An 18,383-nucleotide genomic window follows, 5' to 3' on the forward strand; every position below is an offset into this window, starting at 1 on the left:
CTCAAGGATGGTCTTTTCCTTGTACCCGCGGCTGATGCTGTCCAGAATTCATCTCCAAACATTCAGAAAACCCAGGGCAAAGTTTTTGGGTCTTAAACTGCAGCAACAAGTGGTCAGAATGGGGCAGTCACCCTTAAGTCTGTAAAGAGAGACTTCACAGGCACACAGCTTGTTTCTGGTCCAGTGTTGGGACAGAGTTGGAGCAAAGACAGGTAGAACGGTACTGTGACAGGCCATCCAGGGTGGTGGCAGAGTCTTCTGGGTGCTTTAATTTTAGGGCAGTGCTGTGACAGGCTGTGCTGAGCCTCAGGATAAATCTGGAGTTGAACCTGCCAGTCTGTTCCCAAGTCACCACTGGAGACAACAGGCCTTTATGGTGTTTCGCCTGGGTGAGTGGATGAGCTGGGAGTGGCCCCCAGGGACTGAGGACTTGGTCAGAGGTTCTTTGCTGCCTTCTGGGCATCCCTGGCAGAGCAGGGGTAAGCATCACTTGTTCAGAGTGCCTGTCTAGCAGAGTGGCTGCCCTGGGTGAGATGGGAAGCTGGGCCTTGTTTTCCCTAGCATTGTTTCTTGTGGGCCCCTCCTTTGCTGACCAAACTTGGGCTTCTGTAGTGACCTCAGGCAGTTCCAGTAGGTTCTAGCCTAGACACAGGTAAGACTGTGAACTGGGCCCTTTGCGTGGTGTGCTTTGGGGCAAGGTTTGGTGGCTTTCTCTCAGTTTACTTGTGTCCCATCCCATTGCCAAGGGGGTGGGCAGCTCAGGGTCAGAGTTCTTAGGGAGGCCGCCTTTTAGGCATCTCAGGCCCCATTATTCCATCTTTGGGGAATGAGGAGGAGGAAGATTGAGTCAGAGCTCTTAGAGCCTGTCTGAGGGAAAAGAGTGACTAAGTTCTCCCTTGAGAAGATGAATCCCAATGCCTCACTGTCTCTGGAGCTTTCTGCACAGCCAGCTTTGGTATTCTGGCTCCAGCGAGAAGGCATTTTCACGCACAGGGTTCTTCCTCCTTCCCAGGCAACTTGCTTGTTTTACCCAAGATTGGGCCTTCTCTGTGCCGATCCCAGGCCAGTCTGAGTCAGTCGGGCTCAGAAAGCCACAGAGACATGCATAGGAAGGGAGGAGGCAGTGCTCCCTGTGGGCCTTTGCAACTGTAGCTCTAGGAACTCTGCCACATGGGCAGACTGGGACGTCTGTAGCAAATGCCTCACTCTGCCCAACCTCAGCTTTGGCCTTTTGAGATCTGTGGTCTTTGGTACCTGGATGGAGGCAGGTGTGTCAGTGTCAACTCTTTCTGAGGTGAGGGTCCAACCCCTTCAGTTCCGACAAGATTCACATCTGTCTTCTCATGGACATTGCCTAGTAGATCCACACACATTCTTCCATCCCAGGAGAGCTGCTCAGCCTTTGAAGTCCTTAGCTGGAGCCAAAACAAAAGCATAGTTTTGCTCTCATGATGAACCCTCAAGGCAGAACAAACCATGGTTTGTGCAGGTGACGTTGCCTTTGTAGCTACACAGCCCTAAAGATTTAATGCACACAAGCCAGAACTCTTTTTGGGCTGCAGGCAGAGCAGGAAACTCCCCCTTATGTGAGTCCACCAGGGACAGAGCAGTGTATCCTTGGCAGGGAGGGTCCCTGTAAGAATGTTAACTAACAGATATTCTTCCCCTCAGTCCACAACGGGTCTTATGGGACCCCGGAACCACCTCCTCCCCAGATAACTGTCCTAGTTAGCATCTACAGTCATCTGTGACCCCTCAATTTAAGATCTAACAGGGTAGAAAAGAGCAGCTCACAAGAATAGAACCTTGGGCTTGTTCACAACCCAGCCTCATGTGGTAATGGGAGACTTTGAAGGTGTGGTTACTGACGCCACTTCTGAAGTTGGCCAGGCAGAGGCCACAGGGCTGGCGCTCTGGCTTCTGTGGCCCTGTCCTTCCTTATACCTGCCTGAGTGGAAGACTTCCTGAGCAGTGAGCTGGGGGCCTGTCAGTGTTTGCTGGCAGGACTGCTGTTACTGCCTGTGTCCTGGGGCATTGGGGTTATTTTGGCAGCACAGCAAAATGATGGAGAAATTCAGTGGGAAAGGGAAAAGTCTGCAAAACACAGTTACTGAAATTTAGTGTTTTCCTTTAAAAAAAAAAAAAAAGGAAACTCAGGGGCACTGAATTCTTGGGTAGCCAATGTGTGTATATATATATATATGAGCTGTTTGAAGTCAGGACTGAAGCAGTGAGCGGAGCTGTGATGCGGTGTTCACAGTGAGGGCTCTGCCCTCCCAGCCCTGTACTGCCTGCCAGCCCACCAGTGAGCAGCCATTCCTTAAGCTGGGAACTGTCCTGGTTCTATCAATCATGGGCTCAAGAGAATGGTTTGAGTGAGTGAAACCAAATCTCAGTTGAACCTGCTGCCAGAAAGCAGGGTTTAATCCTGCCCTTTCACTCAGGGCCTGACTCTTCAAGTCCAGAATGTATGTGTATGTGTGGGTGAACAGCTGTGCAGAAGGTCTCTCCAGTACCTGAGAGCCCTGGCTTGAATCTCAGACAATGGTTGTTTCTGTGAAGACTTCATAGTGTGAGACTGAGTGAGCAGTTTGAGTCTTTGGCAGACCCCAGAGAAGAGGTGACATTGTGACTGAGTAGCAGTGTCTTGCTGGCCTTCCTGGCAGCGTGGAGCATATACCTTACCTACTTGTGGCCCTGCAGCTTTTGCCTATTCTGGGGGAGCCAGACAAGAGCTCTGTGTGCTTGTCATTCCCCCCGCTGACAACACACACACACACACACACACACTCACTCTCTCTCTCCCTCTCTCTCTCTCTCTCTCTCTCACTCACACACTCCTGCAGCCCAGGGCCCTTGTCCAGACTACCTGGGCTGATGGGCTAATTAATGAGGCCCAGCGGGGCCCTGTCCATGTGTAGGCTGTGGTTGGCAGAGCTTCCGTCAGCGATCTGCAGCGGCTAACGTGTACTCAGGCGATTCAGAACAAGGTATTATTTACCCTGCTGACGTCAATGGGAACATATTATCCACTGTCCTTTTCTGCAGCCTGAAATGAGCACCCGTTCTCAGAGAATGCAGCACCTTCCAGTTTTAAAACTCTACCCACGGCCTGATGGAGGCCCACCTCGTTAGCCTGACATTCATATCACCCAGGCTCTTAGAAAACAAGTTGTTTTTATTTTAATTCAAGAGGATTGGAAACATAAAAACAGTACATTTTCCTTGCAGAAAACTACCCCGTTTAAGTTACCATTTGGTACAAAGATCATTTATTAAACTGCATTTTAGGCGACTTTCTAACATTGAGTGTGACAGGTTACACTTTGATTTTTTTTCACATTGGAGCTATTATGATTTGCACTCAAAATACCAAAGCTGTTGAACTCACTAATTTTTCTTAGTAATTAAGGACACAGAAAAAAATAGCTACAATTAGATTAAGTTTAGCAAAAGTAACACTCACAGACCAGATATCCAGCAAGACTGCCCTCTCCCTTTAGAAATGAGCAGACAATCTTGCCCTTCCCCCAAATGCAAAAACTGTTACAGTTTTTATTTCTGAAGCTGCAAGCCCCAAAGACAAGCCAACCTTCATGTCTCTCTGCTTCTTTCCCCTTCATAGACTGTAGTGAAGGCAGATTTCTTTTGCCACAAGTAGTGAGAAGGTGCGACTACTTGAATTTCCTTGACTGAGAAGACCCTGAGCTGGCATCACAGCCAGCGCAGGCCCAGCTTATCTGGATTTGCTGATGTAACATTATTCCATCTGGGGTCCTATTTTTCCAGAATGTTGTGTTTCTATTTTTAAAGTTTCCCCTTACCCAACTCATTTTGGCTCTATTAGGCAAAGTATTTGCTGAAAGCATGTTATTTTTTTTAATCCTAAAAGTGTCTTATTAAGCTCTCCTACTTGATAGGACTTAACTGTAAAGAAATGCTATGCATCTCCTCAGGATAAAGGCTGACTTTTCTTTCTGAGCTGCCCCCTTCCTGGGGTTGCATCTGTTGACCTGTGGTGGTGGCTGATGTGCAGTTCGGCCCCTGGCAAACCAGGAGGGTATGTCCTTCCATCACATGCCTCTTGAGGAAATTACGACATTGTGCAACTTGGAACAAGTAAACATCTGATGTGAGCCTAAACTCCTGTAGTTTACTGGACACCGAGAGGAGGGCCAAAATCTGTGGGGTCCATGTCTGTCTCAGCTTTGTCCAATGCATGGCCACCTGAACAGCTGCAGTTGTCACCTGAAGGGCTCAAGGCAGCTGTCAAGTGGAGGGTACAGCTGTGGGGACAGCATTCTATTCACCCAGTGCCTGACCACAATGGGGGCTTTGTGGATACAGCTGCTTGCTTATGAAGAGCTCGGTGCCCTGAGGAGGGGAAGAGGGTTCCTTGACAGTGAGAAGGTTACAAACCAAAGCCAGAAAGCTAGTCAGTCCAAGTGCTTGTCCTGGCTCCTCCACTTATGAGCATGACCTTGGCTAAGTCATGTCCACTTTCAAGAGCTCTGCTTTCCTCAGCTAGGAAAATAAGGACAATATCTCCCCAACTAATTTCATAGAATTTGTGAGGATTACAAGAGATTATATGTGAAGGTGTTTGGTAAATTAATGTAAAAATAGAAGCGATTGATCCTTTCGGATAGGCGAGCTCAGTATTTGGGCAGAAACCATCAAACTGATTGCTGGCTAAGCCTCTGGGCAGCGCTGTGGCTTGTTTCTCAATCTGCCCACTGGCATGTGCTGAGTCTGCCAAACATGTTGAAATCGCCCAGATAATACGTGAGCAGAAGGTGGTGGCGCATGTAGGATGGTTGAGAGTCTTCTAGACTCAGCTGGGCTGCCTTAACTGGGAAGAAATGGTGAAGCAATTACTGAGAAGATGTGGGAGATCAGAGACTTCAGGGGCAAAAGGGGCCTTGAAAGACTCCCCTAGTCCACCCTGCCACTTCTTAGGGCAAACGGAAAAGCTCTGGCATCTTAGGCACTTCCCTGGGCCACAGGCCAGGGAAGACACACTACAGGGTCGGTCAGAAGAAGCATATACTTTTTTTTTTAATGTTATTTTGTTCCATTTATAAACAGGCAGATAATACTGCTCGTCTTCTGTAAATCATTCTGAACATAATGAGTTCTGTAAAAAATGTCCAGAAGCAACAAAAACAAAGATCCCTGCCTATTCAATGTCTCCAACTTACTTACTACCTGTTCTCCAGTTTTTACCTTTGATGTCTAGGCACAAAGAGACCGAGCGGCTTGGGTGGCTTCCGAGGAGGCAGTAGAGGCAGCCCACTTTAGGGGTACCAATGCAGCAAAGGTCAGCCCTGCACTGGAATTCTGCAACTGCTCACTGGGACCAATGTTCTAAATGATACTACGTAATGTCTAACTGAGGAGGAATGTGGAGATTATCTGGAGTGTGAATTTTCTTTAAACCAGTGGTGACTTAAGTATAACTGCTCACAGTTGTTTTTAAAATGTAATCCAGAGCAGAAAAACCCTGGTCCCAATATCTGTAAGACACGGACTTGTCTAGAGGTTGGAGAGCCCTGCCCAGGAGCCAGCACTCTCTGGGTGCCCATGTCCTGAGCTGTCTCACACCTGGGGCCCTTGATTAGCTGTCACTGGAAGCTGCTGCTTTTCACTTTCCTGAAGTTTATGGCATATCACCAAATCCCTCTCTGCTGGGAACATGCCCTTCTTCCCAGTTTTAACACCTAGGCCAGGGTTCTGAGTTTTCCTGACTTTGGCATAATGACACAGCACATGGACAGACGGGGAGAGGTCAGGCCCAGGAGTCCTTGCTGTACGCCTGCCAAGGGCTCGGTTATTGAAGGGGATGGGGTGAGGTGGAGGGGATGTTGTCCCTACAACAGCACGTAGCCCCCAGTACTAAAGTCAGGAGGGAGCACGAGAGGCGAGTGCTCATTTCAGTCCCACACCTGTGACACCAGGACAGTTTAAACACTTGCAAGTTCTTAATTTCCGAGGAAGAAAGGGCCCTGACTTCTCTACCCTGGGAGGCAGTCTGACACGGAGGAAGGGCTTTTGCTCAGATCAGCTCTAACAGTCCTTCAGTCCCATCTCTAGTCACCTCCTGGGGACCCCCATGTTATGATCTTGGAGGGTTTGAGGTGTAGAAAGCTGTCCCCTTTATAAGGTGGCAAGAGGGCAGACAGGCCTAGCCAGGCAGGGTACGGGCTGGTAGGCAGCTCCCTGGGGGTTCAGAAGCAGACACCACCCTCTTTCTGTTTGCCTTACAGGGATCAGCATGTCAGTTCATGTAAATATTAGAGACACAGTTGCCCAGCTGGAAACTGCAGAACTAGTGCATTTCCCCCAAAGCAGAGCGTAATACCCCTGGATTCAAAAAAGATCATAAACAAAAAAATTAAAAAAGTACCACACATATTGCACTTTTTTGCTGAATGAAATTTTTACCTCGCCGTCCATCTCACCAGAGACTCTTGGAGGAGCCTGGTTCCCAACCTAATAAAGCTAATGATTAGTGTCCAGTAGTGAGCACACTGCTGATGGGAAACAGACTGGCAAGCAAGTCAGGATCTCAAAGTCACCGCTCATCAAGAGTGGTCCTAAGCCTTCTTAGTGTTACCTTAGCATTGGTGAAGAGAACACTGCTCAGAAGCTTCCTGCGGTCACTAGGTAGGGGATAGAACAACAGAGGCGATTGGTCAGATGGCTGAGCGTATGCCTAGCTGACCCACAGAGCCAGTCTCTTCTCACCAAGCTTACATCTCAGGAAATACAGGTGGTTATGGAACTTAGTGATTTTGCTGGGAATAAGTGATAAGCAAAGGAGCTCACGACGAGGTGCCAGCAGGAGGGGTCGTGCTCTTCTTCAGGTGACTGTCCACATCACTGCTCTGTCTGTTGGTGCCTGACAGGCCTGGCCGCTGCTGGGTGCTTCCCGACTTCTCTCTGCATCTTTTTTCAGCCAGCCTTTCCACAGTCCCTATCTGTCACCTAACTGACCTGCCACAGCTCCTAGGTATCCTGGGCTAAGCAGCTCACAGTCCTTCTGGGGCTTAGGAGTTTATGCCAGTGTACAAGTGCCATTCCTGCAGTCCTGAAATGAGCAGCCCCCACTTTCAATCTGGAAGGCATTTTCATTTCATCAATATTCTAGCGCTTCTGCAGTGTAGTTTGGGAAAGCATCCTCCTTTAGTCTAAACAGATCAAGCCCTGTTTTATAACTGGCTTTCTTTGCAAAGACTTCAAAGAGATTATAATGAAATGATCTCACAAATGAAATGATGTTCTTTATCTCATGAAATCATCAGTCTTAAGCACAAGGAGGAATAAACAACCCATAAAAGGATCAGAATTCATTCTTTCTGGATTTTCACTGTGTTATTAAATCACGAAAGTGACAGTCCCTCCTGCTACCCTTCCCTGCTGGCACCCAGAGCCCAACTCCAAGCAGAGTGCCTCTGCAAAGCAGCCTGGCACCAGCGGGGGCTGTGACAGCTAGGCAGTCTCTGGCAAGCCACAAGGACTGCTCAAGTCACCAACATTGGCAGGGGCTGGGCTGGGGGCCAAAACGGCTCTCCGTAAACTCCCATGCTCTCCTCACCTGCCTGGACACTTACTACAAAGAGGAAAGGCAACTTAAAGGTGTTCTAGATGCAGCATCAGTGTAGTATCTCTCTTCTTGTGCTTTAAGGAAGACGCTTGTGCTTAGCGCATTCATCTGCTGATAGGACAAGCCACTCTAAAGGACAGAAATTATAAGTTTTTATAAATAATACTGAACTGTTAACATCTGGATGTCACTGTCCAAATACCAGATTATTCATTATGCCTAGGCACACAGTTAACTAGCTGTAGTATCTATTTTTCACTTACTTTGGTGAGTAAATTGTATGGGTTAAGTTTTTCTAGAAATATAGATGATCTGCTTAAATGGTTAACACATCTGTGATTCTTTGAATATTGCTGTAATACTTGAATATTTCAGTACAAGTCAAAACCTTAAGGAAATTAAGAATGCCGATTCCCACATGGTGGAAAACAAACTGAAGTAACTTTGGATTTAGCACTGACATAAATGGAAACTGGATTTCTACCGAAAAGAAAGAATTGAAGTATGACTGGGGGAAAGGCACAGCATGACCACTTCACATGGGACATAAAAGTTCATTTTCTGAATCCTTAAAATGTCTGAGCCCTATATAAAACTGTCCAAATATGCAAAGCTCAATAAACTATTAGCAATAGTATAAGTCAAATAGTGTAAGTCAAAGGAGTTACTATGTGGTGGAAGAGAAAAGTCCCCTGGAGATGGACCTCCCACCCACAAGTCTCCACCAGAGACTGCACAGGAAGAGCCTGGCTTCCTGGCCCAGGGCTGGGGCTCCTTGTGCTTTCCCGTTTCTTGCACCAAGCCTCCATGGTGGTGGGTTTCCTGTTGGTTCTATGGGTGACATGTTTGGAGCCCTGAGTATATTCTGACTCTTGGTAACTCGGGCACTTCTGCACAGGTGCATCACTTGCTCCTAGATGAAGACTACAGATCTCAGGGGTCAGTGCCAGCTGTTATTTAGTGGCCCCTGAAACAGAGCTCCTGCTCTACTGCTTTGCGATGGTCAGTCTTGGAGACAACCTGCATCAGCAGCCAAAAACTTACGACTCAATGGCCAAGCACGGCTTTCCTTTATTTCCTGTGCATCAAATTTCATTACATATTCTTGATTTGCCTTGAAGCAGTGTGTGGTGGCCTTTTTGGTTCGGCCTATGGAAATTTATGCAACGCACACATTCTTCCTGCTTTCACCAAGGTTCCCCTTGATAACGAACTGGTGTAATCCTGCATAAAGCCTATGTATAAATGTTGTTGTCTTATGAAAACATTTGTTGGTGCCTCTCTTGGGAGCTTGTTACACCTTACTTAAGGGCCTGAGCTTCAGCCTACAACTATATTCCAACGCTTGCCCACAGAGAACTTTGTGGTAGGACAGAGCCAGGAGGAAGAACATCCATCCCAGCCAAGCCCTCTGATTCCAGTTGGGCAACTTCATTTTTTTCCCCATTAGGGAAAGGGCAAGAAAATAAGCTTTAAATTTAAAAGGCTGGAATAAAAATAGAAGTACAGTCTGCCTTCATTAGCCCCAACTCACTTCCTGTGCTGAGATTAATTCACCAGAACATACCCATTGTGTTGTGGGTCCACGGCGTCTAGCATTTCACAATCAAAGAGTCCAGGGAGCTCAGAGAGGGCTAGCGGGTCATAGCTGGAGGAGGCCTCCTGCAGTCCTGAGCTGGGACAGTCCGGGCCTGAGAGACCACTCTGCTGGGCTCCGTCCACTGGATACTGACAGGGAGTAGCATAGTCTGGTGCCGACGAGGTGGCACTTGGCAGCTCACAAGTCTGATAGGAGAACTGTAAGGGGGCTGGAGCAGCTCCTGGCTGCTGTGGTGGTGGAGGAGGTGGTGGGGGTGGTGGCTGCTGCTGCTGCAGCTGCGTGGACAAAGGAGGTGGAGCCCGGGGACTGGGCGCCGAGGGCAGGGACTGCAGCTGCATCTCCTGGTACTGGCTGAGGAAAGGGGTGTATTGCATCTGCTCGGAAGAGGGCTCCAGGACGGGGCTCAGGGGCTGGGTCAGGCTGAATGGCGGGGGCTGCTGGGACGGTGGTGGATTCTCCTGGTGGGGAAGGGGCAGCTGCTGATTTGGCTGAGGGTAGGAGCTCTCCGCTATCTGCATCTGATTAAAATACGCCTGCAGCTGAGATTGCTTCTGGAGGAAGAGCCGCTTCTGTTGGAGCCTAAATTGGTAACACCAAAGGAGAGCATGTGAAATCTTCTCAAGTAGAGGCCATTTTCATGTCAATCTAATACCAGGCATTAGATTCAGTCCCCACTTCTGTATTTGGGGGAGGGGTGTATGAGACAGGATCTCACTATGTAGACCAGGCTGGCTTAGGACTCACAATTCTCCTGTCTCAGCTTTCTGAGTATTGGGATTACAGGTGTGAACCACCACACCTGGTAATCCCCCACTTCTCTTTTCCATGCAAGGAAAAAAAAAGCGGGAGTAAGAACTCACCATCTTGGGTTTCTGAAACTTAATTTCACTTTTTGCTCCTAATTTTGATAGACCTCAGTGCTAAGTGGGCAGGAATGAACTGAAGATACTGAGCTTCTCTCACTATGAAGTGAGAGGCTGATTTCTCATCCCAGTTGTGCAGAAGGGGAGGTAACACCTTGGCCTCTGTGGATGTCTGAAGGTTGATGAATCAGGGTAATTCTACCTTGGCCAAGCTGCTGCTACTAGTGAGGCCTGCGGGCACGAACAGCAGCAAAAGAGGAGGCCTCAGCAGTCGAACCCACTTACGGTGCTTTAGGCCACTGATTCTGAAAGCTTAGGTCTAGTCACATCCCAGGGGTAAATGCTGGAAGAAAGGAAAACAAAGTGCATTTTGGGGCTGCTGTTCTTCAGGCCCATACTCCATGGATGCTGGAATAGCCTCAGCATCATTCTTGGAAAGACTGCACATGCACTGAAACCTGTGTCTCCAGAAAAGGGCAATGCACCCAGCATTCTTCAGGCTGCCATGAAAGTAAGTGACCGAAGAAGCCCTCACCTGTGTTCCTGCAGCTGCTGCTCCAGACTCCGAGGTGGTTCTTTACAATAAAGCTGACAAGTGTTCTGGGCCTTTGACAAAAGGCTGGGTTTCTGGAAGAGCAGAAAAGGAATACAAGCATGACCATATGCTGCCATCTAGGATGTAGTTGACAGACCGTTTCTGCCTGGAGGGGGAATCCAAGTTTGGGCTCCAGAATCTACATGGGGCCTTCAAAGGGACTGATGTTCACCCTTTGAGCCCCAGAAATGTATGGGGTCAGCAGGCCAGCGTTGTCTCAGATCTGCTCTAATGTTTCCTACATCTAGGAATCCCCAGGGACTGAAAGGTTCATGGAGAACAAGAAAAGTAGGCTTAAATCATCCACATTTGCTGAATAAATGACTGAGTCTTAATGGGATCTATACAGTTATCATTTCTTAGGATTCTCATGTACTGTGTAGACAGCCCATGTTAACATCTTGGAGACTTGAAATTTCCTTTTTTTTTTTTTTTTTAGTATTCTCTATTAAGTATAAAATTAGAAACAAGTAGGTCAGGGCTTCCTTTCCTCCACTCAGTACCTTATCCTTTTCAGGGCCTGAGGACCCATCCTTTCCCATTGCCAACAGAATATAAGGCTAAGTCTGAACATGTTTCTAGAAACTGCAAGTACAGAGTCAGTCCTACCTGCCTATAAGGAATATAGTGTCTACCCTCTGTAAACACCAAGTGGAACAAGTTTCTGCTTTACAGAAAGGCAGGTTCTGCATGGACAAAGTGAGCTGGACTAATAAGGAGAAGGATCCCACCTGGAGTCTATGCTGCAGGTATTGGGTTTCCAGGCTTTGCCTTGGGGAAAGGTGAGGGTGCACACTGGCAGGGAGAGTGGAGATGCTTTCCTGTTGCTGAGAAACTTTCTCCTGAGAAGCAAGGGAGGGAAAAATTTCAACTTTCCATGTAAGAACGTTTCAATTCTTACTTTATGTACCTTTGCAAATGACTCTGTAAGCCATAATACTCAAAGCCTTTACATATCTAACAGGTGAAGGTTACTGACTTTGCAGAGAACTTCGACCTGCATGATCTGTCGCTAACTATTGCCTAGTAGTGCGTGGACCTCAAACACTATGGAATCCTTGACGCAATGAAAACGGGTTCAAAATAAAATTTACTGGATAAACAGCAACATTTATTATATTTTAGCATGAACAATCCACTTATAATATTTAATATAGCGACTCACATTAAAGTAGTGGCAAAGGTTCAGAAAGCCAAAGGCCACATGTTCTCTTTCATGTCGGGGAGAAGACACAATACGAATACAAGCAATATTATGAAAAACAGGTCATGCTAAGGGGAGGTCAATAATGAGAGAAGGAAGTTCAGAAAGTGAATATGGTTGATATACTTTCTATGCAAGAATGAATATAGAATTTTTAAACCTGTTGAATGAGAAACAAAGGGGGTGGATCACTTTGGGTTATAATACATATATATACATGGACATGTCACAATGAAACACCCTATATAGCTATGTTAAACAAACAAAAATATCTCTTTTTTCAAACACTGAGAACAGGAAGGTAAAACACTTGCAGTCTGGGAGGCTGGTACCGGAGGGAAAGGCGGATATAAGGAGAGGAGGTTGGAGGGTGAATGTGGTGGAAATATTCTGTACACGTGTATGTAGCTGGAAAAATGAGAGCTGCTGAAACTATTCCAGGAACGGGAGAAGGGGAAATAAAGGAGAATGATGGAGGGGTGAATTCAACTATGAGATATTTTAAGAAATTTTATAAATGTCACAGTGTACCCCCAACAATAATATGATAATTAACAAAGGGAGAAAAAAAGTAGTGGCAAGAAGCTTCCCATTTGGGTGGCCTTTATTATTCTTCATTTGTGTGTTTGTGTGCTTGGCTGGGGGGTCAAGGAAGACTGTGAGAGTCAGCCATCTACAATCTGCCTGTGACCCAAATCTGGCTTGAGTGTGTCTAGGCCTCCATCTGGTACTGACCACCTGGAGCAGCATGGGTGGGTCTAGGCTGTCAGTGGCGGCAATAAGGAAAGTTTTCAGACTGGGTTTTCCTTAAGTGCCTGCCTGTCCAGGACCACAGAGCATCCTCTAAGGGAAACCCCCCTCTTCAGGACAAACCCAGTCTCATACTCAGAGCCATGGTAGGTGGGTAAAGCCAGTGCAACCACCTGAGGGCAACTGCTGGTGAGGTCTTGGAGCTGAGGAGCAGCTGATGCCAAGTTAGGATCTGCCTCTGAGCCCATCTGCTCATAGAGCAGCTGCACTTTGTTCAACTCCAGAATTCCTTTGGTTCTAGCCAGATTCTGTAGATGTTGTCTAAATGCTACAATTCCTAAAAGAAAGTACAAAGAACAGATAGTTTTTGTAAAACTCAAGGTCTTTTAGTGATCACAGTTCATACCATCATAGCAATAACCCTCTCAACTGTTCTGATCCGAGTTTGGAAAGCCAGAGTAAGCACTTGCCTTGGGTAAGGGAGGTATCCGATGCCCTGCGGCCTTCTCTGAAGCTCACTGGTGATCGGTTGTGGACCTCACGTTTCTGGGAGCTCAGAGCCTGCATGGCTGGGTTGGCAGGTCTCAGGCTTATGAAAGGCGAGGTCATGCGGGGTGAGGGCTGATTGGCTAACATGATGTCCTTCAGGGAAGGGTTGTCCTCCAGAAAGTTGAGGTCCCTCTGAGCAGACCCCATATCATACTCAGAGTCCACACTGTCAAGGGAGGGGTTGTCACTCATAGAGAAAATTTTCCCTTTAAGAGAAAACAAAACAGATATAACCAACAACAGCAGCATCTTCTCTGAATTCAGTAATGGCGCAGGAGGCGCTTTAGCCTCGACAGCAGCAGCGTCCTTCATCTACTCAGGAGGCAGAGGTAGGAGGCTCACTTGAGCCCATAGTTTTAGATCATTCTGGGCATCAGAGCAAGAGAGCTCCCATTTCTCCCCCAAAAAAATCTTTTCCAGGCTGGGGAGATAGGGACATAGTTCAGTGGTCGATTGCACGCCTAGCAGTATAGGCCCTTAGTACTGCAAACAAACCAACCAACCCACCCCCACCTTTTCAGAACCCTTTTACAGGCAATTTAAATATCTGAATTTAGTGCGAAGCTGTACCTGTAATATCTTGGCTGCTCTAAGGGAGCCAGAGGCCCTGAGGAAGTACACTGCACCCAAAGAACCCTAGAACGGGTTTGTTTTAATCTTTGTTAGCTGCTGAGAAGGCCTCATCTACATAGCCCACTACATCTCTCCACAAAGCATAATGGTGTCATTACTACCTCTTGGTGACTTGAGTATAAATATGAAGAGTTAACCTGGCATTTCTCTGATACCATACCTGCCCCAGGCATCACGACCAGTTGGTTGGTCACTTCTGACAGTGTGTGCCTTCGCTGCCCACTGCGTGTGGCCTGGAAAGCTTCAAAGGCATGACTAGGGTCTTCCTCGGCTTCCCCTTCTGTCTCCAGCCCTTCATCAATGGAGGTCTCCATCACGTTGCTAGGCAATGACTGGCATCCCTTCCTCACCAGGACAGGAGGCACAGGGTCAAGAAGACAGCCGTTTACCTAAATGTCAGGGGCATGAGGGGAAACTATCAGTTGGTATTCTGCAAGGACCTCGAAAAATGCCAGGACTTGTAGCAAATTAGAAAGTAATTAAATATTAAGAGTGCACGTAATTATTTATTTCTAAAGGCAACACATAGATTAGAAGTTAAGGCAAGTCAACTGCAGCACTAGAGACAGAGCCAATTATGACACAAACTGGCCCGGCCACCCAGGTTATTCTGAGTCATCACTACGACAATAAACACTTCTTTAGTGGTTTCCTGATGAAGAGGGGTATGTTAGCTCGAGGCCTACCAGGTTTTGTTTTTTAATAAGGGAAACAAAGAGGGGGAAAATGAGATTTTTTTTTTTTCAAGTACATGGCTCGTTGGTAAAAGAAAAGAGTAGTCACCAATATTTTTCTAATTTTGAACCACGAAACACACTGGAGGATACCAGACATAATCTTAAGTACCTGCCCATTAGACTTTAACTAGTTCTGTGTGCCTGAGGAATAGAAAGTAAGAATTCTTTGAAGACACACAGATATCACAAAAAGGATTAAAAAAAAAATTCAAATGGCAAATAGCCAAAGCCTTCCATTATAGAATAGCAAATGACTCACAGCCCCAAATTCCAGCAGAGGTTAATAAACGCCAGCATACGGACTTCTCTCCCCTCCAGCACTTCATACAGGATCTACAGTTCCTGTGTCCCAGGAGAGCTCAGCTTGGCTCTGGGTTAGCACTCCGCCTTCCTGTGCAGTTGCCAAGCAAGCCACCTAATGGCAGGCAAAACAGTGCACAAGGGGCAGTTGTGGTTTTGAGTTCTTCTGGCTGGTAAAAGCCCCAAAGAGGAGGCAATTATTTACCTCATTACCCTAACTACTCCCTGGTGGAAATCAATCCATTTTCCCCTTGGAATTAGCTGCTCATGAGCAGCCAGGAGAGGCGCTCGGTTCTAAGCACTACTTTCACCTGGAACACACAGGGTCGAGCTATTGTTTCCTCTGAAGCAGAAGCACTCATACATGGGAGAGGTGACGTGGGGCAGCTCTGTGCCAGACACAGGAAACTTTCCTCTTATGGCAACCATCTGAAGGCGTTGTAAGGCCCTTTCTTTGGACAGGGAGAGCTGGTGACTCACAGCTTTGTTTGCATGGGGGAGGAGATGCTTAGTCCCTAAAAACTATCCCAGGGCTGTTCCTTAGCCAAGGTGAATGATGCATTGCAGGACTGTGTAGTGATGAACGGTCGCTTCCAAGGAAGAGTGGCAGATACCTTCTTCCTGGACCACACCGATCTTCCCCTGGTACCAGAAGACAGAAACCTGAAATCTGACCAACAACCCATTCTCTCCTTGGCCCTTCCCCAGATATGTTTTGCTGGTTACTTTTTTTGTTTTGTTTTTTGTTTTTGGTGGTACTGGGGTTTGAATTTAGGGCTTCATACTTGCTACGCAGGTGCTCTACCACTTGAGCCACTCTGTCAGCCCTGTTTCGTATTTTCAAGATAGGGTCTTATGACTATTTGCTCAGGCTGGCTTCCAACTGAGATCCTCCTGATCTCTGCTCCCCGAGTAGCTAGGATTACAGGCGCGAGCCACTGGCACCTGGCTAAGTTTTCCCTTTTGACACTACTAAATAGTTTTCTTGTCGGAAAGAAGGCTGAGAACTTAGATTCATATTTCCAGTCAACTTAACTGGCTACTAATCCAGTTTGCTGACCATAGCCTCAGATGATTTTAAATGAATAAAGCAACAGAGAAAAGGATGTTAGTAATGAATTATCCTCTGAGCATCTTTTTACTCACAGCCTCTGTCAAAATTTTACCAGACATTTCTTGCAGCATAAGACATGTAAAGCAGATTCTTTAGTTCTCCTTAATAGAGAAAAGTCAGCTTTTCCCAAGTCACCCAAAATACCCTGTGATACCCCTAATTTTACTTAAATTGGCACCTTATAAGTTTATCTCCTCATGTAGACTAGAATAGGAATTAGGTGTTTGATAAAAAAACAGTGGGGGAATTCAATTTCTTCCTGCTACAACTACAAAATAATGGTCTGAATTTTTTTTAAAAACTGATCTGACTTTTCATCCTGGACAGGTAGAAAACAGTGCTCTGATGTTTGATGAGGAGTGAATGGCTCAAGTGGTAGAGTGCCTGCCTAGCAAGCGTGAAGCCCTGAGTTCAAACCCCAGTACCACCAAAAGAAAACATTTAGTGATGTTTGATAAAGAGTAAGAAAGCCCATTGGGGTGGCTTATAGTGAACAGGTATGAGCACCCTCAGTCATGAGTTCAGGTTTCCCTGAAGCAGCTGGACATCATACCATCTGCACCTGTAAATTTACTCAGGATTTTCTTAGCAAGAGCCTAAACTCAGCTCTGGGACTTATGATGCAAATATGGGGCTGATCCACCTAGCTGACTTAAGCTGCTGCCAGAAATAAGATTTTTAGTTCTAGGAAATAATCTAGATTGATATCAATGGTAGGATTTCAAAATACAATGTGGGTGAAATGTACATTGTCTAATACATTGCTTTTGTCTTTCCTTATCATATGTATAGGTGGTATTCATGTAGGAGTTAGACCCACGGCACCACATCGCCAACTGAAAAAGGTCCTAAGCCCACTGCAAGTCTAAGATTCTAGCAGACTACTGAGGACTCAACATTTGTGTCTGTTCCAAATTCTTATGTTGACCCCAATCCTCAATGCAACTGTATTTGAGATGGGGCCTCTAAGGGAGTGAGGCCAAGAGCCAAAAGAAGGGGCACCAAGAGCAGTGTGGTGGTACACATCCGTAATCCTACCACTCAAGAGGCACAGGAAGGAGGATGGTGAATTAGAGGCTACATAGTGAGATGCTCTCTCAAAAAAAAGAAAAACAAGGACAAAAACAAAAAAAACCCCAAAACCAAAAACCACCAACTTCCTCTTGAGCACAGAGGAAGGCTTTGTGAGGTCTTAAGACAGAGGGAGAGTGTTGCTGTCTATAAACCAGGAGGAGGCCCCCCATTAGAGACCAAATTAGCACTCTCAGCCTCCAGCACCGTGAGAAATGAACTTCCTTAGCCTGTGTTATTCTGTTATGGTACAGACGCAGACTGTCTAGTGGACTAAACCTCAGTATGAGCTTGGAGGCGGGAGTGTGTCTCGTTTAATGCATCCTATATACCAGGCAAGCTTGGCACATATTGAGGAGGCGCCACAGGCTCATACCTCAGCTCATTTTCTAGTGAGCTTCTTAAACTCTATCAAGGGCAATTTCTTTCATTCCTAAACTAGGAGTGAAGTTGTTTGGGAGGACTAACTAAGATAACATATTAAAAATAGTACAGTACTTAACATTAACAAAACAACACATTCTCTATATTATTATTTCTTGACCAAAGACAATGCTTTGTACCAATAAATTAAAAGCATGAGAATAATACTTTAGAAATGAATAAGAATAATTTTACAAATTTATCCTTTTTGTTGTTGTTGTAGATTTGTTTTTGAGATAGTCTTATTAAGTAGGCCAGTTTGGCATTGAACTCTCAATCCTCCTACCTCAGCCTTCCTAATGCTGGGATTACAGGTATGTACCACATACCTGGCTTAGAAATTTATTCTAAAGAAATAATCAGAGATATAAAAGTCAAAGATTTAGACATAGGTTACTGATGTAGAAAAAAGGATGTATGTGATGTTCAGCAAGAGAACAACTAAGTAAGGGATGTCTGTCTGATGTATCAGGCAGTTGTTAAAACTCATACTGTCAAGGAACATTTTATGACATGGAAACATGCTCCTGATCTAATGCTATGAAAAGGAATACGACTTTGTTTAAGAGCCTTTCTACCCACTGAGCCACTGCATCGTCCCACTTCCCCCTCCCTCCCCTCTACAGCAAGCATAGTCAAGTATACTTATCTTTGTGTACTGGGATAATGGATAAATTAAATGTATACTTACCCCCTCTGAATTTTTCACAATGCTTATGACTAGTTTTATTTTTTTGTTTTAAATTATAATGTTATAAAACGTTTAAATTCAGAAGTAAAAGTGAAATTTCTGCCCCCAAAGCCTTAGCGATTAACACTACTAAGAATTTGATACAGTTGCTTTTCAGAACTTATTATACCTTTAGAATAAATAAAAAAACATTTAAAATGTAATTCAACAAGAAACACCTCTACAACACTTGCATTTTTATGGGTTA

At 46.0% G+C, this 18,383-nt stretch overlaps 2 protein-coding genes across 8 annotated transcripts in view; one reads left to right on the forward strand and one right to left on the reverse strand.

Annotated features, from left to right (window-relative positions):
• Nucleotides 1–6,544, forward strand: part of Ppp2r1b (protein phosphatase 2 scaffold subunit Abeta) — a 36,138-nt gene extending 29,594 nt beyond the window's left edge. Inside the window, 3 exon segments of the mRNA XM_020165854.2 lie at nt 5,240–5,320; nt 6,267–6,279; nt 6,282–6,544. Coding sequence (XP_020021443.2) covers nt 5,240–5,320; nt 6,267–6,279; nt 6,282–6,358 — 171 coding nt within the window. The 3' untranslated portion in view covers nt 6,359–6,544.
• Nucleotides 3,161–18,383, reverse strand: part of Sik2 (salt inducible kinase 2) — a 106,507-nt gene continuing 91,284 nt past the window's right edge. For 3 of the 7 annotated variants that reach the window (XM_074066744.1, XM_020165829.2, XM_074066745.1), the window contains exons 10-16: nt 13,961–14,189; nt 13,089–13,373; nt 12,792–12,955; nt 11,396–11,506; nt 10,605–10,696; nt 9,174–9,785; nt 3,161–7,735 (exon numbers count right to left, since the gene is read on the reverse strand). In XM_074066744.1, coding sequence (XP_073922845.1) covers nt 7,711–7,735; nt 9,174–9,785; nt 10,605–10,696; nt 11,396–11,506; nt 12,792–12,955; nt 13,089–13,373; nt 13,961–14,189 — 1,518 coding nt within the window. In that variant the 3' untranslated portion in view covers nt 3,161–7,710. Of the gene's footprint in view, nt 7,736–9,173; nt 9,786–10,271; nt 10,413–10,604; nt 10,697–11,395; nt 11,507–12,753; nt 12,956–13,088; nt 13,374–13,960; nt 14,190–18,383 lie in introns of those variants that run through there. The other 4 variants (XR_012445618.1, XM_020165843.2, XM_074066746.1 and 1 more) reach the window with 4 other exon arrangements.

The sequence above is a fragment of the Castor canadensis genome, chromosome 2, assembly GCF_047511655.1.
Source record: "Castor canadensis chromosome 2, mCasCan1.hap1v2, whole genome shotgun sequence".
Classification (NCBI taxonomy): domain Eukaryota; kingdom Metazoa; phylum Chordata; class Mammalia; order Rodentia; family Castoridae; genus Castor; species Castor canadensis.